Source organism: Gnatocerus cornutus, unplaced genomic scaffold (assembly GCF_029298725.1).
Source record: "Gnatocerus cornutus isolate USDA-ARS CGAHR unplaced genomic scaffold, icGnaCorn1.1 ctg00000023.1, whole genome shotgun sequence".
In the NCBI taxonomy this organism is placed as follows: domain Eukaryota; kingdom Metazoa; phylum Arthropoda; class Insecta; order Coleoptera; family Tenebrionidae; genus Gnatocerus; species Gnatocerus cornutus.
The window spans coordinates 2,605,089-2,628,346 of NW_028275375.1; the positions used below are offsets into that span (position 1 = coordinate 2,605,089).

The following is a 23,258-nucleotide window of genomic DNA, read 5'->3' on the forward strand; positions in this document are numbered from 1 at the left end:
AAATCACTGAAGATGTGTCTAATTTGCTGTTTTTAATTCTATGCACGTTCGGAAAAATTATGGGCTTTAGAAAAAAGCTTATTAAATTGATATTTTTGCTAAAAACCGGATCGAATGGAAATGTAAGGTGTGGAAATATGTCACTCCGGTTAAGAAAACAGTCATTTTTTAATGGACTGCGATTAACAGAGTAATTTACGAGAATTAGCAAGCAAACCACAAAGTACATAATTGTAACTGCAAATAAGGAGATGCAAATTAAAATCAACAGTAATTATCATCGGCGGATTTTAAGGGAACGGGGCCCGCTTAGGAAGAATTTCAAACAAAAATATAAAAAATAATAAAGTCAAAAAAATCTTAAAGAATTTGTAAAATGTAAGAAAAATTAAAGAACATAGAGACTCTAAATATAATCTAAGAAAAATCTAAAGAAAGTCCAAAGCCTGTTAAATCCAGAAAAAATTTAAAAAGTTGGAAATTTTTAGCTCGTCTTGAAAATTTCTACAATCCGTCCCTGCGCCGCTAAATTTTTGGGATTTGGGTCAAACAGTCAACAAGTCAAAAATACTAATCTCTTCAAATTTCATTGTCCTAGCGTCACAACCACTATAATTACAGCCCCGAATAAAAAAGATTAGAAATTTTTGGGTCGTCTTGAAAGTAAATATTTTCAAAATCCGTTCCTGTTCCCCAAAAAATTTCAAGTTTGGGTCAAAAACTCAACATGTCAGGAATAGTAATCTCTTCAAATTTCATTGCTCGAGCGTCAAAACTACTCAAATTACAGATTAGAATTCAAAAAGTTGGAAATTTTTAGCTCGTCTTGAAAATGAAAATTTCTAAAATCCGTCCCTGCGCCGCTAAATTTTTGGGATTGAGGACAAACAATCAACGAGTCAAAAATAGTAATCTCTCTAAATTATATTGTTCTAGCGCCACAACTACAATAATTACAGGTTCGAATGAAAAATATTAGAAATTTTTGAGTCCTTTTGAAAATAAAAATTTCTGAAATGCGTTCCTGTTATCCAAAAAAAATTCAAATTTGGGACAAAAACTCAACATGTCAGGAGTAATCTCTCCAAAATTTTATTGCTCTAGCGTCAAAACTACCAAAATCACAGACTTAAATTGAAAGAGTTGGAAATTTTTAGTTCGTCTTGGAAATAAAAAAATTCTAAAATCCGTTCCTGCGACTCTAAATATAATGTAAGGAAAATATAAAGTCCAAAGCCTGTTAAATCAAAGAAAAGTTTAAAGAGAGATCTAAGAAAAAAATCTAAAATTTAAAAAAAAATGTTGATGTAAACAAGACTAAGAAATTATGATTGAGAGAAAATATAAAAAAAAGTATAAAAAAATAACAAATTCAAAGACAACATTGAGGGAATGTACAGAAAACTCCAAAAAGAATCTTGAAAAAAAAAACAAAAAAATTTAAACCTTAAACACAATCTGAGAACAATAAGTGACTAAAAAAATTCCAAGAAAAATCTAAAAACTGTTTAGAAATATAAGAAAAAAACTCAAAAAGACACAAAAAAATAAAAAAACTACAGAAGTCAAAAGTTATTCTAAAAAAATAAAGAGTTGTCAAAATCTAAAAAGAGTTTATCGAGAATTTTGAAACTCTGATGAAAATCAAAGTAGAATTTGAGCCAATTCTAAAGAAAATTTTGAGATTTAAAAAAAACTAGAAGAATATAAAAAAATACAAAGAAATCTACAAACAAAACATAAAATATCAAGAATTATAAAGATTACAAAAAAATTAAATCTGAGAAGAATCTAAAGCGAAGTTAAGACGAATCAAGTGGATCTTAAATTTAATTTCAAAGAATGCATCAATTGTTAAAATTAGATTTGGAATGACCAAAAAGAATAAAAAAAATCTGAAGAATCTGTCGATAATAATAAGTTAGAATTTAAAGAAAATTTTGAAGCAATCCAAAAAGAATTCAGAGAACCTATAGAAACCAGTGTGGTACCTGGATGGAATCATTTTCCAGTCTGTAATTTCCAGAATGCAGTTGGCAATACGTTTTGTTGTGCGAATTCCGTGACTTCCCGGTTGAGCTTAACCCGCACCTGGCTATATAAGACCGTTTCGGAGGTTCCGGTGAGTCAAATAGTATTGCGTTGTTAGAAGTGCCCTTTCGAAAAAGAAACAGTACGACTCTGTCATGAGGGTTGATTTAGATTATTCAGATATTTGGATTTCATCATAAGATTGAATTACACAAGAATTTATGTATGTACAGTAAAGAACAATTTAGAAAATTCAATCTCAAGATAATTGACACGGCACCGAGAATGTAAGATAAATCTAAATAGAACATTAGAATGTAAACACAGAATCTAAAACAAACCAGAAACTCCAAAAACAATCTAAAATAAATTAAAAAGTAATTGTTAGCTATAGGTACATTCTAAAAAAAAGAGCTACGAGGAAAAATCAAGAAGCTTTAGAAATAATTTAAGGAAAATTAAAAAAAAATGATAAACAATTCTCTAAAGAGATTCGGTAAAAATCTCCTAGACTACATTATTTTCTTTTCGACTCAATGATTAAATATTCATTTCACTTTTCGAAGCGCCGACTTTTCTTTTCCATTATTGTTATTAGTAAACGTAGCAGCGTACTAAAATCAATGGAATGTGTTTAAAACCACCTCCATTTCTCTGTAAATTAAAATAAATGTAATTTATTGAAAATGAGTATTAATCTAAAGAGAAAATGCTCGACCTGCTTGAGATTAATAGGCAGGTACACCGTAAATTCTCCGCTACAAACAATACATTCCATTTATTCCAAACCGAATGTAAACAACACAAAAAAGTGAGCAAACACTTCTAAATTCTTGTTATTTTCGGGCATCGCATGCAAATTTGTTATTATTTCCAACGTGAACGTCAATTTTCACTTTTAGTTGTAAATTTTCAACATTTTTTACAAGACTTTCTCCCATCCGTGTTAGTTAATGGCGTTTTTGACCTTTTCAGCACCCACCTAATGACATGACTTATTTTTCTAAATTGTGATTCACAGTTCTAGATCTACCTACCTTCATGATTAGCGAGTACAATAGGCAGGACGTGCTATTATGCATTACAAACGCATTCTCTTCGTCATGACACCAAAACACGCCTTCATTCGTTCATCCCGACGTGTAATGTCAATAAAAAAATGACAAGACTATCCACAATGTTCTTGACAATGCTTAGAATGGTATAGATTAGAGTCATTTAACCAGCGCTCGCCTCCGGCTTAACTTAACATCCGGAGGAGATAATGATTCGCAGCTTTTCGTCTTTATTGCCGCTGAAGCCGCGCTCGCGAAAGGACGTAGGCGCGTTCAATAATCCACTTTTACCTTCAGCGTACATAAAAGGGAAGCAACAAAGAAGTCTTTAAAATCGTGCCAACCTCAAGGTAACGTGAATTTTTGTTAATCTCAATCGGAAAATCTTTGAAAATTGTGCGTCTCGCGCTGTTACTCAACTTCTTCAGGTTCCGTTAGTTCGTGATCAAACTCGAAGACACGACCACTAAGAAATAACTGGTTTCATGTATAAACCGTGCAAATATAGGGCAATGGGTGAAAGTGAGGCCGGATTGCAGGTGGTGCAAAAACTGAAAAAACTCCTGCGAAGGAAGTGGTAAAGTTGCGGTTCGCTCGATTCGAACGCAGTCGTTGCACGCCTTCCGCCAAAGAAACATGTATCGGTAACAAACCATCGGCTCGAAATTAAAAATGTTTATTTCGCGCGCTTAGAAATTCTGCCAAATTTCTGTTTTGTGGGGATGTGATTGTGGTTTTTTTAGGTTATACTCGCTCGTCAAATTACCGTGAAATGTGTCAATCATGCCAAACTTTTGCCGGGATTTTGGTGTTTTCTCTAATTAGCTGTGTGATCTCGCTGGAAAATGGGCTGGCGCGGACGCCACCCATGGGGTGGCTCGCCTGGGAGCGATTCCGGTGCAACACGGACTGCAGGAACGACCCGGAGAACTGCATCAGGTACTACGGAACTTCCCTTTAAACCGATTTTTTTTCTACAGTTTTTTTTTTGCAGCGAGAATTTATTCCGGACGATGGCGGATATCGTCGTTTCGGAGGGTTACGCCGATGTGGGATACGAATACATAAATGTGGACGATTGTTGGTTAGAAAAAGAACGGAATAATTACGGACAATTAGTTCCGGACCGCCAAAGATTCCCTCGAGGAATGAAAGCATTATCTGACTATGTAAGTGGAGTTATCTAATTCTTGTTAGGATTATAAAATCAATCGTATAAATTGGGGGTCGAGAGAGGGAAAATTTAATTTTTAGCGGATTCTCGAAAAAATTATACATTTAGAGAGCAATTTACACATGGAGCAGTTATGTTTTTACACGTTCTTCACGCATTGATGAATATAAGAAATGGAAAGCTCATCGCCGATTAATTCTTTGCATTTAACGACATACCGAACATTATTTATTGTTTTTTTACTGTTATTTATTGTGCATTCGCTGCATTTTTGATTATTTTATTAAATGATGCATTTTTGTGCGAGAAAATATTTCCATTCTTTTTTTTGAATTGTTGGGTCGTCTTGAAAACAAAAATTTCTAAAATCCGTCCCTGTTGCTCAAACAGTTTGGAAATTTAGACAGAGAGTCAACGAACCAAAAATAGTAATCTTTCCAAATTTCATTGCGATAACACTTCTAGGTTCGAAATTACGATAATTACAGATCCGAATGAAAATATTAGAAATTTTTTGATCGTCTGGAAAATGAAAATTTTTAAAATCCGTTCCTGTTGCTCAAAAAATTTGGGATTTAGAAGAGACGATAACAAGACAAAAATAAAAATATCTCCAAATTTCATTGCGCTACGGTCAAAATTACCATAATTACAGGACCGAATGAAATTTTTGGCTTGTCTTGAAAACAAAAATTTCTAAAATCCGTCCCTGTTGCTCAAAAAGTTTGGAAATTTAGACAGAGGGTCAACGAACCAAAAATAGTAATCTCTCCAAATTTCATTGCGATAACACTTCTAGGGTCGAAATTACGATAATTACAGATCCGAATGAAAAATATTAGAAATTTTTTAATCGTCTGGAAAATGAAAATTTCTAAAATCCGTTCCTGTTGCTCAAAAAATTTGGGATTCAGAAGAGACGATAAACAAGACAAAAATAAAAACATCTCCAAATTTCATTGCGTTAGGGTCAAAATTACTATAATTACAGGTCCGAATGAAAAACATTGGAAATTTTTGGATTGTCTTGGAAATGAAAATTTCTAAAATCCGTTCCTGTTACTCAACAAATTTGGGAATTAAAAGAGACGATAAACAAGACAAAAATAGAAATATTTCCAATTTTCATTGCGCTAGAGTCAAAATTACCATAATTACAGGTCCGAATGAAAAATATTGGAAATTTTTAACTCGTCTAAAAATCAAAATTTCTAAAATCCGTCCCTGTTGCTCAAAACAATTGAGATTTAGAACACAAAATAAACAAGTCAAAAATAGTAACGTCTCCAAATTTCATTGCCTTAGTATCAAAACAATCAAAATTACACGTCCGAATGGAAAATATTAAAAAAATTTATCTCGTCTTGAAACTGAAAATTTCTAAAATCCGTCCCTGTTGCTCAAAAAAATTGAGATTTGGAACAGACAATAAACGAGTCAAAAATAGTAATCTCTTCAAATTTCATTGCTTTAACATCAAAATTATTAAAATTACAGGAACAAATGTAAAATATTGGATATTTTTGGCTCGTCTCGAAAATGGAAATTTCTAAAATCCGTCCCTGTTGCTCAAAAGGTTTGGAATTTTAAACAGACAGTCAACGAACCAAAAATAGTAATCTCTCCAAATTTCATTGCACTAACCCTTCTAAGGTCGAAATTACGATAATTACAGGTCCGAATGAAAAGTATTAGAAATTTTTGGGTCGTCTGGAAAACGAAAATTTTTAAAATCCGTTCCTGTTCCTCAAAAAATTTGGGATTTAATAGAGACGATAAACAAGACAAAAATTAAAATATCTCCAAATTTCATTGCGCTAGGGTCAAAATTACTATAATTACAGGTCCGAATGAAAAACATTGGAAATTTTTGGCTTGTCTTGGAAATGAAAATTTCTAAAATCCGTTCCTGTTGCTTAAAAAATTTGGGATTTAATAGAGACGATAAACAAGACAAAAATTAAAATATCTCCAAATTTCATTGCGCTAGGGTCAAAATTACCATAATTACAGGTCCGAATGAAAAATATTGGAAATTTTTGGCTTGTCTTGGAAATAAAAATTTCTAAAATCCGTTCCTGTTGCTTAAAAAATTTGGTAATTAGAAGAGACGATAAACAAGACAAAAATAAAAATATCTCCAAATTTCATTGCGCTAGGGTCAAAATTACCATAATTACAGGTCCGAATGAAAAATATTGGAAATTTTTAACTCGTCTTAAAAATCAAAATTTCTAAAATCCGTCCCTGTTGCTCAAAAAAATTGAGATTTAGAACAGAAAATAAACAAGTCAAAAATAGTAACGTCTCCAAATTTCATAGCCTTAGTATCAAAACTATTAAAATTACAAGGACAAATGTAAAATATTGGACATTTTTGGCTTGTCTCGATAATAAAAATTTCTAAAATCCGTCCCTGTTGCTCAAAAAAATTAAGATTCGGAACAGACAATAAACGAGACAAAAATAGTAATCTTTCCAAATTTCATTGCCTTAGCATCAAAACTATTAAAATTACACGGACAAATGTAAAATATTGAAAATATTGGAAATTTTTGGCTCGTCTCGAAAATGGAAATTTCTAAAATCCGTCCCTGTTGCTCAAAAAAATTGAAATTTGGAACAGACAATAAACAAGTTAAAAAAAGTAATCTCTCCAAATTTCATGGCCCCCACGTCAAAACTATCAAAATCACAGAGTTGCATCCAAAAAATTGTAATTTTTTTGCAATTTGGAAAATTCTCGAACTTGTTGCATAACAGATTTTTTCCACAACATCAACCACTCAATAAACCATCTGTCAACTCCCAATGATTGATTTGACACTGAAACCATTATCCGATGTCGCGATACAAGGAAATATCAAATTATCTTGTACTTGACAATTGACAAATGATTTACCAAACACTTCCGCCTCTTTGTCCCCAGGTTCATGCCAAAGGTCTGAAATTCGGAATCTACGAAGACTTCGGCAACTACACCTGCGCCGGTTATCCAGGTGTCCTCGGTTACTTGAGAACCGACGCCGAAACTTTCGCCTCATGGGACGTCGACTACGTGAAACTCGACGGATGCTATGCCCATCCCAGTGAAATGGATCGAGGGTACCCGGAATTCGGGTATTACCTCAACCAAACAGGAAGAGCGATGATGTATTCCTGCAGTTGGCCCGTGTACCAAATCTATGCAGGAATGCAACCAAACTTCTCGTCCATCATTGAAAGTTGTAATTTGTGGCGTAATTTCGATGATATTCAAGATTCGTGGGCCAGTGTTGAAAGTATTATTGATTATTACGGGAATAATCAGGATGTTATTGTGGCCAATGCGGGACCTGGACATTGGAACGATCCTGATATGGTAAGCTGATGATTTTCTTGGAAAGTTAGAATTAACATATTCGTGGGTACGATTTTTCCTAAGCTGCAGAGCTGCAAAACTATCACTTGTACTGTTGACATCGTTTTATTATTAGAATTCCGTCTTATCAATTGGAGCTTTTTGCACAAATCCGGTTCCTGCGCTTAAGTAATATTTAGAAAGTTACTTAAACCTAAATGAATTTAGTTTAACACGTCGTTTCAATCAAAATTTATGGAAACTCTTCCTCTTTTGATGGCGGATCTGCTTTAATGGATATTTTTAGCATTTGCTCTTACGCCATAAAATTCCAGCGATTGGAAATTTATGTACGAAATAAAAAAACCGTTCCGTATCTCTGTCATCGAGAGACCAAAAATCCAAACTTTTATTTATACTGCCTGTCAAACCAAGGACATTTTTAAACATTCCCAGCACACTTTGATGTGAATTCCCTTTCAGTCATTCCAATCTAATAAAAACACGACCTCGCCTGGTTCTAATTACTTCGGCATTTAACAACGCATGTGGATACACCCATTACGTAATTGTATCGAAATTTCTCCGGTAACGCTCTGCAGATTTCACTTCCGAAGTCAAACGGTTTAATTAATTACGTAAGAATTATCAGGGGAGTACTTAAGTCAGGTTCTTGAGATTGAGATGACAATGGCAGCTGTTCAAACTTGGACATGACCTGATCAGAAAAAAAGACGAACATTCCTTAATGAAAACTGTTGCCTTCAAATTTCTTTTGTAATTAATTTCGCGACAAATTGACTGTGTTAATTAATCATAATTACATTAATACATATCAGGAAACTTTCTCATTTTTGAGTGAATTTGTTAAGTTTTATTGTAACCTGGCTCCAAAATTACCAGAGTTCCAGCTTTAATCCAAATTTTTAAAAACTTTTGGATTCATCTTCAGAATATCAAATTAACAACTTTTTTTGACTTACGTTTATGCAATTTAGCACAATTAATAAGAAGCAACTCCTAATAACTAACTTCACCAAATTTAGTGATTGCTGTATGATTAGAATTACCAGATTTATAAACGTTAATAATAAATTTTGCAGTTGAGTATTAATCAGTAACTTCCACAAATTTGATTGATGTGGTGTTAAAATTAACAGAATTACAAGCTTTTGTGTTTTTTTGGAAATTTTTGGTTCTTCTCAGAATAAAAATTTCAAAATTTGTCTTGTTTGACTTACAATTTTGTAATTTAACACCGTTAAAATTACCGGAGTTACAGCCCTTAACATAGTTTTTGGTTCATCCTAAAAAAAGTTTGCCTCTTCTGGTCTTTGGTATATTTTGCAATTTAGCAGAACCCATAAGCAAGTCTGAATTAATAACCACCCCAAAAATAGTTGCTTTGGGGTTAAAATTACCAGAGTTATAATTTTTGGATCGTCTTAAAAATCAAATTTTCCAAAATCCGTCCCTGTCGTTAAAAAAATTGAGATTTGGAACAAAAACTAAACAAGTCAAAAATAGTAAAGTCTCCAAACTTTATTGCCTTAACATCAAAACTATCAAAATTACATGTCTGAATGGAAAATATTGGAATTTTTTGGCTCGGTTTCATCATGAAAATTTCTAAAATCCGTCTCTGTCGCTCAACAAAATTGAGGTTTGAAACAGACAATAAACTAGACAAAAATAGAAATCTCTTCAAATTTCATTGATGTAGCATCAAAACTATTAAAATTACACGTCCGAATGTAAAGTATTAGAAATTTTTGGCTCGCTTTGAAAATGAAAACATCTAAAATCCGTCCCTGTTGCTCAAAAAAATTTAAGTTTGGAACAGACAATAAACGCGACAAAAATAAAAATCTCTCCAAAATTCATTGCCGTACCATCAAAACTATTAAAATTACACGTCCGAATGTAAAATATTGAAAATTTTTAGCTCGATTTGAAGATGAAAATTTCTACAATTCGTCCCTGTTGCTCAAACAAATTGAAGTTTGGAACAGACAATAAACGAGAAAAAAATAGAAATCTCGCCAAAATTCATTGTCGTACCATTAAAACTACTAAAATTAGCCATCCGAATGTAAAATGTTGGAAATTTTTGGCTCGCATTGAAAATGAAAATTTGTAAAATTCGTCTCTGCCGCTCAAAAAAACTGAGGTTTAGAACAGACAATAAACGAGACAAAAATAGAAATCTCTTCAAATTTCATTGATATAGCATCAAAACTATTAAAATTACACGTCCGAATGTAAAATATTAGAAATTTTTGGCTTGCCTTGAAAATGAAAACATCTAAAATCCGTCCCTGTTGCTCAAAAAAATTTAAGTTTGGAACAGACAATAAACGCGACAAAAATAAAAATCTCTCCAAAATTCATTGCCGTACCATCAAAACTATTAAAATTATACGTCCGAATGTAAAATATTGAAAATTTTTAGCTCGATTTGAAGATGAAAATTTCTACAATTCGTCCCTGTTGCTCAAACAAATTGAGGTTTGGAACAGACAATAAACGAGACAAAAATAGAAATCTCTCCAAATTTCATTGCTGTAGCATCAAAACTATTAAAATTACACGTCCGAATGTAAAATATTGGAAATTTTTGTTTCGTCTTGAAAATGAAAATTTCTAAAATCCGACCTTGTTGCTCAAAAAAATTGAGGTTTGGAACAGACAATAAACGAGAAAAAAATAAAAATCTCGCCAAAATTCATTGTCGTACCATTAAAACTACTAAAATTAGCCATCCGAATGTAAAATGTTGGAAATTTTTGGCTCGCTTTGAAAATGAAAATTTCTAAAATTCGTCTCTGCCGCTCAAAAAAACTGAGGTTTGGAACAGACAATAAACGAGACAAAAATAGAAATCTCTTCAAATTTCATTGATGTAGCATCAAAACTATTAAAATTACACGTCCGAATGTAAAATAATAGAAATTTTTGGCTCGCCTTCAAAATGAAAACATCTAAAATCCGTCCCTGTTGCTCAAAAAAATTTAAGTTGGGAACAGACAATAAACGCGACAAAAATAAAAATCTCTCCAAAAGTCATTGCCGTACCATCAAAACTATTAAAATTACACGTCCGAATGTAAAATATTGAAAATTTTTAGCTCGATTTGAAGATGAAAATTTCTACAATTCGTCCCTGTTGCTCAAACAAATTGAGGTTTGGAACAGACAATAAACGAGACAAAAATAGAAATCTCTCCAAATTTCATTGCTGTAGCATCAAAACTATCAAAATTACACGTCCAAATGAAAAATATTGGAAATAAAAACTTAAAATTAAAAATTCCAAAATTTATCTTGTTTGACTTACAATTTTGTAATTTGACACAGTTAATAAGCAACTCCAAATAACTTCTCTCCCCAAATTTAATTGCTTTGCCGTCAAAATTGTTTTTATATTTTTTCGAAAGTTTTTGGTTCAGAGCTATCGATCGTAGAAAATTTAGACTTGACGTGCGACATTTTTTTGGGTCTCTATTAGTCAGTCGCCTTATGAGGTAATTGGACAAACTTCCTTCTAGTATGTAAAACACCACGCAATTTGTTGCATAAATAATTATTTTATTCGCAAAAGACAAAAATTGTAGATTTTGGTATTTGAGAGATGTGTTTGTTTCTTCAATGTTTCTTAGTTTATTCTTCAAAATGCGGTAAATTTAGGTTAGAAAACACATAAATACATTTTTTAAGAAACGAGATTATAGTGTCCAGATTTGTAGTCTTTGTTCTCTTTACCACTTTTATTGTTAAACACGGAAATCCCGTTAAAATTTCTTCTCTTTTCAAAAAAATTCCTCTTTAAAAATGTTGACTCTATCAAGTGTATTATTATGATTTACAACTAGGAACAGTTTTACGACTGTATTATCCTAATTTCGAATAAAAGTCCAATTACGCCATTCGGTTATGCGCGGCAATTTATTATTCTTATTATTATTTAATCTTATTTAACGCCTATTAATAATAATTTTACGACTTGCATTATTCTATTCCTAATTAAAATTGATGCCTTGCTGAAAACATAATGATAATGATTATCGCCTTAAAAGGAAGCATCTTCTTCCTGCATGTTGTGAATTATTAATTTTCAGTTATCGCAACATTAATTAGCACTTTATTGAGTGATAACTATGCTAAAAAAAATTAATTAATGTCAACTAATGTGTTTGCCTCCAATAACATTGACTTACAATTAGTGTGGAAAGTGGAATAAAAATATGTAAACAAGTCTCGCCGAAAAGTAAAAGTAGAAAAAATGTACAAAATAAATGTATTTGGAGAGATTTTTCATAGAGAATTCCAAACCGTTTTGACCGTAGAAGCTGTCCGTTATTTGAACCAGATTAAGGTAAATGTTGAGCGACTTCAAACTTTATAGTCTTTCACAGTTATCCTTTCTTTTTCGCCTGAATATTTCTCAAACCAAAAGGAGAAAGTGTAGCAATTTGTCGTCCTTGGCAGTACACACTTCCCTTTGTCGGAAAATTTCCCACCGTCTCAATAGATAAAATACCGCTTTTTGACGATGTTTCAAAGGAACAGGAAACCGATTGTTTTTTGTTTGTCCAGTTACACGTCATACTGCAATTACTGCGATAAACGAGGAAAATTGGGAGCGACTTGAGATAATTACACGTGTCATTCGGGCCTCTCGGTTAACAGATACTTTCTCACTTTGTTGTGGGATATGGGAACGTGTTTCCTACACTTTCATTTTTTAGTTGGGTTAAATTGGCCGTGATAATAGACGTTTTGACAAAAGTTTTAGCACGGTTGTAAACAACGAATTTGCTGACATTTAATTCTTTTAATTCGTCCTCGGCTGCTTTGAAAAAGGACTTTCACTATTGTATTGACATTACCGAAAATGAGGATTTAAAGGTCGACAGACGATACCCTTGGTTGCGACAGGGCCCATTGTCCTGTTAATAGCACCAAATGCCGTGTTTATGACTTAATTGGGGCCCAAACTGCACAAAACACCACAGTAGTTGATTCTTAAATCTTGTAATTTAAGACAGGTATCAATAAAAGTGATCACCCAACTATCCCTGCCTAATGGGCGGTTTTAGTTGTATGAAAGGGTGTGGGGTGATGTCGGTACTTGTCATAAATAATAAAATTTAAAAATCAAGTAGAGTAGTGGTTTTGTCCTTTTGAGCAGTTAGAACCCCTGGCTCCAGCACATTCCACCAACTGCAAGTTGGATTTTACGGCTCGACCAAAGTCTCGCCTACAGCCCAGGCGGCATTTGCTGGAGAGCCGTCAAATCCCCACAGCGAAAAAGTAAATTTCATTCATTTCCTGCATAAACGCGTCATAATAATTCGTGACCAGTCATTTAGTTTACGATATTAACTTCGTGAAGGTTATTCTTACAGGTCGCACGAGTCTTGGATAATAATTAATTGACATAATAATAATTTAATTAGACCAAAGAACAATTTACTTGAATTAGAACCTTGAGCCCGATTCCTGCTGTCAAAATCCATAGAAAGTATCCAAAATTATACCCGCAAAAAACGTGTTAGTACACGTAATAAAAATTAAGGTTACTGCAACGTTTTTCTTTCCATTTGTAATGATCCCGAATGAGATAAAATTAATTGTATAATTGTTACTGCAAGCGCCACGAATATTCACAGATGCTTTTCCGAGATATTTTTTTAAAACAATTAAAATGTTCTTAGATAATGTTATGTAACGATAACAGTTTACAAATAATGAAAAACAATAGACCGCGTGTTCGTAACTATAAATTTGAAACGCTCCGTTGCACACAGGAATACTGTCGATACAATAATGATGTGTGAAAATTTGCATCTCGGCGAGTGAAACATTTTGAACTGGTGATGGTTTTAATTAGGTTCGCGTTTCTCCAAATTTGGTAGTTTCTGGTGTCATAGTTCCATACCTAAGTAGGATTACAATGTCCGTTAGATTTTTCCGTGTGTTACAGATGGAATTCTGCCTCCAAATGTACCGTTTTAAGATAAATTACTCCGACTGGTTTATGTAACGTGCGATCAAAAAAAGCGAGTTCGCGGTTGAGATTCCAGTACACCTCATTGACTCGAGTGGCTGTTTAGTACGTTTTTCAAGTTTTTTACTCCAGCAGTTGTCTTAAAACCATCAAAACCCAATCAAAACTCTCAAAATTGAAGAGAAAAAGGGGAAATTAAACAGATTTGTGTCAGATATGCAACACTTTGTACAGGCTGTTAATTTAAACTTCCCCTCTGGTTATCCATGCAAAATTAACGTATGTCGGATCTGAACTATGTTCTACCTCACCTATTGTTACTGCTAAAATTGTTAAAAAGCGACAAAATTTTAGATAAATCTGACGAGGAAGTACACAGGAAAATCGGAAAAAATTCGTTTTAAACTTTAATGCATAAATATTGACGCAATTTTGACAATTTAAGGTAAAAACTTGCCCAAAAACAAACACTTGCTTCAAAAAATTGCAAAAAACAACTTTTTTAGGCGACCTTAACTAAAAACTGAATTTTCAGTTCTCAAATGGGGACGAAAAATGACCCTTTTCAGGTCGCTTTCATTTTTGCCCGTTCTAAGGTTGCGCCATCTATCGTTCATTTTTTAAATTACATCAATTTACCGGCATTATCTTCAATTTTATAATTATTTAAGTAAAATCAAATTCACAAACTGCTGTAAAGTGCAACAATTATTGCAAATAAACATGTCTAGCAGTGCTGCTGCAACAACATAAAAAAGCACATCAAACTAATTCATACAAATTGTAAAGCAACACATGCCAAAATTAAATGTAAATAAGAAAATATAAACTTTTCTGAAGGATTAATAAATATTTACAATTATTCAGTTATTATAAACGGTTAGATCAATAAATCACAAATAAAAATCTTGTGTGTATTAGGACCAAAAAGTGCCATTTTACCCTCGCCTTCTTTCTTAAAAAAAGTCTTGGCCAAAAAAGAAGCACTTTTTGGCCTTGGTATACAAATAACTATTATTGTAATATTTGAATGTAATACAACATTTTATCCAACACTTTTTAGTCACAATTAAAGCATAAATTAGCTATTAGAAGGCTATGCCTACGTGCTCATGGAAATGGACCATGGCTTTACTTTATGTCTTTAGAAAGTAATGGGTAACTTTATTTGCCTCAAATAGGAGAGAAATGGACCACATTATTAACGGGTAACTGTGTTAAAACATCAAGGCATTTGGGTAAATGACCACCAGCAACTTATCTGGGGTTTGAAATACCCAAAATTAGTACCAAATGAGCAGCGTTTTTGTTGCCTTATTGTACCCAATAAAATAAATAACTACTTATTCTCCAAAAAGCAGAAAACATTATAAATACCTTGAAATAAGTGCAGGGAGCTTCAAAACCACAAAAAACACAAAACACCACACAACACAGGGTGAAAAAACACAAAATTTGTCCCGGGTCGCGTCTGCGCATTAGTAAAAGTAGTGCTGCCACCACATGGTGTCAAACTAGATCGACATCCCTTGCGCTAAAAAAATGGAAAAACTTCTATGGACATGGACTCACACTTATTTAGTTTTGTAGTCCAAACAACCTTATTTCAGTATCCAATTATAATTTTTCGGCTCAAAATAACGAAAATCATTGAGTTGGTGACTTTTCTTGTGGTTGGTAGTGCTGTTGACAGCTCACTCGATTTGTTCAAAAGTCAAAAACTCGCGAGTTTTGTTGTTAATTAGAGTTTAGTTGTTTCCCTAGTGCACCCCCAACACCCCTAAATACAAAAATGAAGTCTCAGGTGCCCCCTCACCCTTAAACCCAAAACGGAAAGGCAAGGAAAAGCAGCGAAGGGAGCCACCGGTAAACTATTTCCACCCTTGTAGTTGTCTTTTTGATGGGGGACTATCATTTTTATTCCAGTGCTAACAGTCCTAAATCTGGCGAATTTGTGGTTATGTGCTTCCGAAGACGCAACAAATTGACCGGAATACTTTGTTGCATTAACAATCCGTCCGATTTCCATAACAATTAAACGAAATTATCTCCACTTCACGCTACATAATAGTACAAGTCAACATTCTGTTTAATTTAAAATGCAAATGTTCCAACGCATTAACTCATCTAGATAATGCAACACGTCGTACCCACGACCTCCTTCACATTTTATCTGTTTTATTAAACGAATCGAAATTTCGCGCTCGAAAATTAACATATTTTCGCTTTCTGATTCCATATCTCGTTTGAAAATCCTTTTATTAACATTACGAAACGCTCTGTCATCTTTTTACATAACTTTTCTTGCAGTTGATAATCGGGAACTTCGGTCTGAGCTATGAACAAAGCAAGACTCAGATGGCCATCTGGGCGATTTTAGCAGCGCCTCTTTTGATGTCGGTGGACCTGCGATCGATCCGACCAGAGTACAAAGCAATCTTGCAAAATAAGAAAATCATAGCGGTCGACCAAGATCCGTTGGGCATTCAAGGAAGGCGTATATACAAGGTGAACAACAAACTAATTAATTCTAACTGTAAACCATTTCGAAACGTTTTCAGCATAAAGGCATCGAAATTTGGTCGCGGCCGATCACTCCACTCTACCAGAATTACTTCTCCTATGCCATCGCCTTCTTGAACCGAAGAACGGACGGGACGCCGTCCGATGTTGCCGTAACTCTTAAAGAATTGGGATTGACGTCTCCCACTGGATATAGAGTCGAAGTGAGTATATAGGGTGTTCCACAAAAATCGACCACTTTTGACCTCGACCCTTTTCGATTTGGGTGAAAGTTTTTCATCTGTTTCTACTACAGTTCTCAGATTTTTTTCAATTTTTTTTTACCCAATCCAAGACAAGTTATGAATTTTCTTATCATCAAATAGTTATAACTTTGTCAAAAAATAACTTATTGGGACGTTTTTTTTTCAAAATTTTTGTTTTGAAATGTACTTTTCAGAAAAAAATACAAAAAAAAATAAAATGATAATTTCAATGAAATTTTTGTCACTTTTAAGAAAAACCGATATTTTTTCGAAGTTCGCCATTTTTTATTTTATATTTTATTTTCTCAAAAAAAACTTCAATTAATTCTGCGATTATTCCCGCATATCCAAGAATGGGCCAATTTTTTTTCTATTTTTTTTATTCAATTGAAAAAAAATTTTTTTTTTCCTAAATGCTTTGTTTATGCAATAAAATGAATGCAATTAGACGATTTTACAGGATTATATACGCAATTAACAGTTTCATTCTACAAATCTAATGACTAGGTTTTTTGTTGGATATACAGTACAACCTCGATTATCTGTGCTTCTCGAGACCGGAGGAAAAACACGGATAATCGAGTTGCTAAATAAAAATACATTTAATGCAAAAGAGAATTATTTGGAACGTTTTTTTAATTCAAAATAAATAGATAGATATATACAAGGTGTTTATAAATGTTTCTAGGATCAAGGGTGGCTCCGGAATTAATGTCAAGCACTATTTTGCCGCTTTGTTTTCATAATGAATATAACTATGTTTAATTACACTTAAAATGTCACTCACCTCAACGATGTTGTCTGTCCAAGTCTTTGATTTTCAGGTTTAAAACCATAACTAGAACAGTTTTTTTGTTAAAATTAACTTTGCTCTATGATTGAGGTTAACTGCAAATGTCAGTTGAAAAATTTAAACCCACATTTGCAATGAGCGGCAAAGTTCTTTGACATTTCTAGCCCCCCTTGATGCTAGAAACATTTATAAACACCTTGCATTTCATGTTAATATACATATAACATTAACATAAATCAATTTAAATAATTGTAATTATAAACAGAGATAATATAATAAGAAAAAAGAAGAAAACAAATGAATAAAAAAATTAACAAACAAAGTAATAACCCATAAAAAGACGGTATAATCAAATTTCATCTAAATTTCTTGCATCGATAAAATAAATGGAATGCGTTCCTTTAGCTTTAACAAAACTTAAACAAAACACATGTAAACTTTAACAAAACTTTAACAAAATTGATCAACATCTTAACAATAACAATTTTAAATATTGAAAGAAATTGAAACAATCAACTCTTATCGGTCATATTACATAGAAGTAACTATTTTGTAGTAAAAAAAAACTGATCTTTCATTTATTTCTTTTTTGGTTCCAAAATTTTCTTTGCCGCTTTCAGTTATTTATGAAGGTTTTTATTATTTATTTATTTATTTTATTTTATTTATTTTATTATTAAGAATTTATTTCAAGCATTTGTGTTAATGTTAACACTACTATTCAAAAACCGACATTTTAACTCATTTTTTGCATTGTTTTTGCTCTGCACTGACTTAAATCTCATTAAACTACACCTCGTGAAATTTCAAATATTAAGTTTTCTAACATTGGAAGCAAAAGTACCAAGTATGTAGTGTGTTTTTTGTAATGCACGGATAACCGAACGAACACCCTTGCACGGATAATCCGCACCCGGATAATCGAGGTTCTACTGTAATTAACATACGTACAATGATTTAAAAAATAATGCACCAAAAATCATTTATTAGTTTCTTTTGTGGCGTTTAAATATTTTACATATTTTGTGTTCACAATATAAAAGAGTCGTAGACTTATAACATAAAATATATTCCCGTAGGTCTAGTGAACTGGTTGTAGGTAAGTCTGCAATTGTCAAGCCCTAGCTTATGGAGCTAATTAATAAATTAAATTTGAATCCTAGTTATTATAGTTGTAGAATGAAACTATAAAAAGAGTATATAATTCTGTAAAATCGTTTAATTGCATTCTTTTTATTGCATAACTTAAAAAAAAAAATAAAAATTTTAAAAATGAAACTTTTTTCAATTAAATAAAAAAAATAGAAAAAAATCGGGCCACTCTGGGATATGCGGTACTGATCGCACAATTAATTGAAGTTTTTTTTGAGACAATAAAATCAAAAATAAAAAATGGCGAGAAAATAACGTTTTCTCAAAAATGTAAAAAATTTCATTAAATTTATCATTTTAATTTTTTTTTTGTATTTATTTCTAAAAAGTACATTTCAGAACAAAAATTTAAAAAAAAACTCCCAATAAGTTATTTTTTTAAAAAGTTATAGCTATTTTTTTGGAAAAATTCATAACTTTTTTTGGGTTGGGAACAAAAATTTGAAAAAATTCTAATTCTAAAAAGATGAAAAACTTTCAGCCAAATCTAAGAGGGTCGGGGCCAAAAGTGGTCGATTTGGTGTGGAATACCCCATAGATAAACGGGATTTTTGCGTCAACTTTGCGCAATCTGACTATTTTCCTGTTTTCCACACGAAAATGGTGTCACAACTGAGTTACGTAAACGAAAAGATTAGCGCTGATTAGGCGAGAAAGTTAACAGTTTCCTGTAATTACTCGTTTTTTCAGGATCTGTATGAAGACGTGGATTACGGCGTTCTGTCTCCACAAACCAAAATCAAAGTGAAAGTGAACCCATCAGGTACTGTCCTTAAAACACGTTTCCAGCGGTTTTAACAATGTCTTTGTAGGTGTTGTAATCCTCCGCGCTGATGTGCAAGCCGATTATAAACGCAGAGTTCCGTACTTTACGACCCAACGGACGATTTACAACCCGCTTAACCAAGTGTTTAGAATACGAAACAACGGATTTTAATTATGTAAATACGACTTAAATTATACTTTTGTAAGTACTGTAGGTACAGGTTTTTATTATCAATTTTTTAATTTAATTAAATAAACGTGAAAAACAAACCTTTATTAGTCTAACGTGTACTGATATTTATTGTTGGCTAAGTTCACAGTCACTGACAAACCTCGCAGGTTTTTCCGGAGCCTTGAACAAGTTAACGAGCCTTCGATCTCTTCACCTGCCAAGCACCGATTAATTGAATTCATTGTCCACGAAACTGACTTACCGGTTTTCATCGCGATGGGTTTTCTGAGGTAAAAAACAGTCTGTTGCCAATGGGTCTTCACAGCTTGTGGTCCAGTGGAAAAGTGAACACTGTTTGGTAAATCAAAAAAAGTATCAAAATAACCCACCAAAGCCGTCAATTCTTCGTCTTTGGTGGCTTTAAGTGTAAATTTAGAGCTGAAATCGCAAGTCGTTACTGTGCAAGTGTTTAAATCAATCTCGCTGAGTACTACTGGGTCTGTCATTATGCAGGTTTCGGGAACTGTTTCTATGCAGGCTTCTCTGAGGACTTCGGATTTCATGCAGGTCATGGAGAAGCCGTACACGTCGTCCCAGAAATTAATGAGCTTGTTGTAACGTTCTAAAAAAGGTTTTGTAGATTGGTAGCACTGCTTCACCGTACAGGGGGCTTTGAATCTTTTTTCAAGTTGGTAGCAATGTTTCACCATGAACGACTTCCAGGACAAACTTTGATATATCAAACTAGTTTTTTTTTTCGGCAAAATTGTGCAAAATTGACCACTTAAGCAACGTTCCGTGACATTTAAATGTCAAGTCGATTATCAAATTACAAAAAGTTGGTTCAATTATTTGAATTAGTTGCAGTTTTTGAGTCTGGGGAATTTAGTAAACTGTAAAAATGAACTCCCTGAGAAAAGTTGCCATTTTCAGTTTATTTATTTATTTAAGGTTGAATCAACTGCTTTTTTTTTAAATGACAGGTTGGCACTATTGTTCATGTCATGATGTTAAATATTTGATCTAAATTAAAGAATTAGGATTTAATTTACATTCTATCAATGCTCATTTATTAAAAATGCTAGAAAATATTAAATTGACAGCCCACTTTACGACTCTAATTGTGTCAAGAATGACATAAAACGTTCAAAATGTGTCAACACCATCAATTCAAGAGTTTTGTTGGCTCAACTTAATTCATTTGATCTTCCTAAAAATAATAAAATTTATGTCAAAATGAGCAGTGTCAAATTCTGGGGACAAAGATGCCAACCTTAAATCTTAAAAAAAAACTAAAATCATTACCAAAATCAAGAATACAACCATTAAAAATCAAACACCCGTCAAATTAAACGTATGATACTTTACCAGGGCAACCAACTCACTTCAAATTTAGTAAACTGTAAAAATGAACTCCCTGAGAGAAGGTGCCATTCAGTTTATTTATTTATTTAAGGTTGGATCAACTGGTATTTTTTAAATGGCAAAATTGGCACTATTTGTGCGGGTCATGATGTTAAATATTTGATCTAAATTGAAGAATTAGGACAAATTTAGATTCTGTCAATGCTTATGTATTAAAAATGACAGAAAACACTCAATTGACAGCCCAATTGTGTCAAGCATGACATAAAACGTTCAAAATGTGTCAACACCATCAATTTAAGAATTTTGTTGGCCCAACTTATTACATTTTATCTCCTTAAAAATGATAAAATTTCAGAATTTATGTCAAAATGAGCAAATGTCAAATTCTGGGGGACAATAAAGCCAACTTTGTCATCTTAAAACTACTAAAATTATTACTAAAGTCAAGAATCCAACCAATAAAAAACAAACACCCGTCAAATTAAACATGTGCAACTTTACCAGAACTACCAACTCACTTCAAATTTAGTAAACTGTAAAAATGAACTCCCTGAGAGAAGGTACCATTCTCAGTTTATTTATTTATTTAATTATTTAAGGTTGGTTCAACTGCTATGTTTAAAATGACAAAGTTGGCACTATTGTTCATGTCATGATGTTAAATACTTGATCTAAATTAAAGAATTAAGATTTAATTTAGATTCTGTTAATGCTCATTTATTAAAAATGACAGAAAACACTAAATTGACAGCGCAATTTGTGACTCTAATTGTGTCAAGAATGACATAAAACCTTCAAAAAGTGTTAAAACCATCGATTCAAGAGTTTTCTTGCCTCAACTTTTACATTTCATCTCCCTAAAAATGATAATAGAATTCATGTCAAAATGAGCAAATGTCAAATTCTGGGAGCCAACCTTGTCATCTTAAAAATACTAAAATTATTACCAAAATCAAGAATCCAACCAATAAAAAACAAACACCCGTCAAATTCAATGTGTGCAACTTTAACAGGGCTACCAACTCACTTCAAATTTTCAAGCCGCCTTGCAAGCTTACCCTTATCTGAGCACCCCACTAAATGCATGGTGCACTTGTTTGGCAACACTAAACCCCCATGGTTTAAATAATGGTCCCTTGCATAAATAAAACTATCCAGCATCCCTTCAAAAAGTAAGAAATATCCCATCCACTCTGACACAATTATATCAACTTTCTCCACGGGTAAACTGCTATCTTCAATTCTGCCCTTAATTAAATGGATTGTCTCATTGTAATTATTTTCCCTAAGAATCAAAAGGTTGGTATAAATCAACATTTGAGAACCTCCAACCTTGTAATGTCCATAGCTTTGTAAATAACATCAGATTGATCAATTCCATACACTTTGGAAGCTCCAGCTTTTGCTGCAAACATGGAAAGAATACTAGTGCCGCAGCCAACATCCAAGACAGTTTTTCCTTTAAAAGTGTCTTCATTTGAAAGAATAGCGTCTCTGTAACTTTCAGTTCTCACAGTATCCTGGAATGCCACGTTAAAAATTATTCTTAATTTCTAATATTCATACATTTAACATCTCATGATGGATAGCAAAGTGTGAGTAAGAATTAAAATAATCAGAATCACAGCCCAAAGGTAAATGCCCGACATTGGAGGGTAAAGAATTTTTCATTGTGGCGTCTCCAACCTCCACCAGTGTCCTAGTCACCTCTTTCATCTTATTAATATCTCTGATGGCGTTCTCTAACAACGAGTCTTTATGCTTGATCTGCAACCCCTCATTGAGACAAAGAAATAGGTGGTGATGATACCCACCTGTAGAGTCAGCTCTTGGATTTGTCTTTGCAGATCAGAAAAATTGAGATTGCTGATGGGCGTCTTCCCATCAATAGCGTAGTGTGGAGTGGAAGGAGCGCTTCCCAAGTCATCAAAATCTAAACTTTACCATTAGAGCACAAAGACAGTTTGTGGGGGCTTCCTTACCATACATCAACCACGACTCCATGTCTCCGGTTTTCAGATAGGCGTCGTCGTCCCACAGCGCCACCGACGACTCCGTCAAGATTTTAGGATCAGGCTTCTGCATCCGAATATAATTGATCATTTTAATGTAAGAATAACAGTCCATGTTGTACTTATTCTTCAGTTCTAACAAATCGAAATTGTGCTCAGTTCGGCAGTGATCCAGCGCCACAGCTATAGTAAGAAACTGCAAAGGGCAAAACAGACAAGTTGTCTGTTCCCCCGTGACCTCCATCTCGTCCCATTCATCGGAATCTCCATCATCGCCGCCCCCACAATCCTGCAAAGCTAAAACTACCAAAAATTAGCTGAATTATTAACGCGAGTGATACACACCGTCATTCATCCTGCTAGAAACACGTGGGGCTCACAGATTGAGGTTAGAATCACTCATGCAGGTGTTTAACTAGAAAATCGCAGAATTCACGGGAATCCGGTCATTGTTCGAAGCCTTTGTGAACACAACAACGGATTTTAGTGATTGTAAATTGAAAATATTGATTAAATCGCGAAGGAAGCAACAGCATCTGCGCCTGATTTGACAAGTTTGACAGGTGAGTTTGAGGTTATGTCAGTGCACGTCGCACGTGTAAACAAGTCCAAGTCTCT

General features: G+C 33.3%; 2 protein-coding genes across 4 annotated transcripts; one reads left to right on the forward strand and one right to left on the reverse strand.

The window, feature by feature from the left end:
• Nucleotides 1–3,302: 3,302 nt before the first annotated feature.
• Nucleotides 3,303–19,364, forward strand: LOC148166347 (alpha-N-acetylgalactosaminidase-like). Of its 2 annotated transcripts, none has more exons than XM_088048608.1 (8): nucleotides 3,303–3,436; nucleotides 3,515–4,025; nucleotides 4,081–4,255; nucleotides 7,190–7,621; nucleotides 15,921–16,118; nucleotides 16,172–16,336; nucleotides 19,014–19,086; nucleotides 19,136–19,364. In XM_088048608.1, the coding sequence occupies exons 2-8, from the start codon at nucleotides 3,859–3,861 to the stop codon at nucleotides 19,258–19,260; spliced, it is 1,335 nt and encodes a 444-aa protein (XP_087904734.1). In that variant the 5' UTR covers nucleotides 3,303–3,436; nucleotides 3,515–3,858; the 3' UTR covers nucleotides 19,261–19,364. The 2 variants fall into 2 exon arrangements, with proteins under 2 accessions (XP_087904734.1, XP_087904735.1); XM_088048609.1 differs by having other exon boundaries at nucleotides 3,830–4,025.
• Nucleotides 19,348–23,087, reverse strand: LOC148166348 (uncharacterized). 2 transcript variants are annotated; one of them, XM_088048607.1, is made up of 8 exons: nucleotides 22,986–23,087; nucleotides 22,611–22,937; nucleotides 22,443–22,561; nucleotides 22,195–22,395; nucleotides 21,961–22,148; nucleotides 21,687–21,913; nucleotides 19,523–19,882; nucleotides 19,348–19,474 (listed from the first exon to the last, which is right to left on the reverse strand). In XM_088048607.1, the coding sequence occupies exons 1-8, from the start codon at nucleotides 22,993–22,995 to the stop codon at nucleotides 19,365–19,367; spliced, it is 1,542 nt and encodes a 513-aa protein (XP_087904733.1). In that variant the 5' UTR covers nucleotides 22,996–23,087; the 3' UTR covers nucleotides 19,348–19,364. The 2 variants fall into 2 exon arrangements, with proteins under 2 accessions (XP_087904733.1, XP_087904732.1); XM_088048606.1 differs by having other exon boundaries at nucleotides 22,611–22,943.
• Between the last annotated feature and the right edge of the window lie 171 nt (nucleotides 23,088–23,258).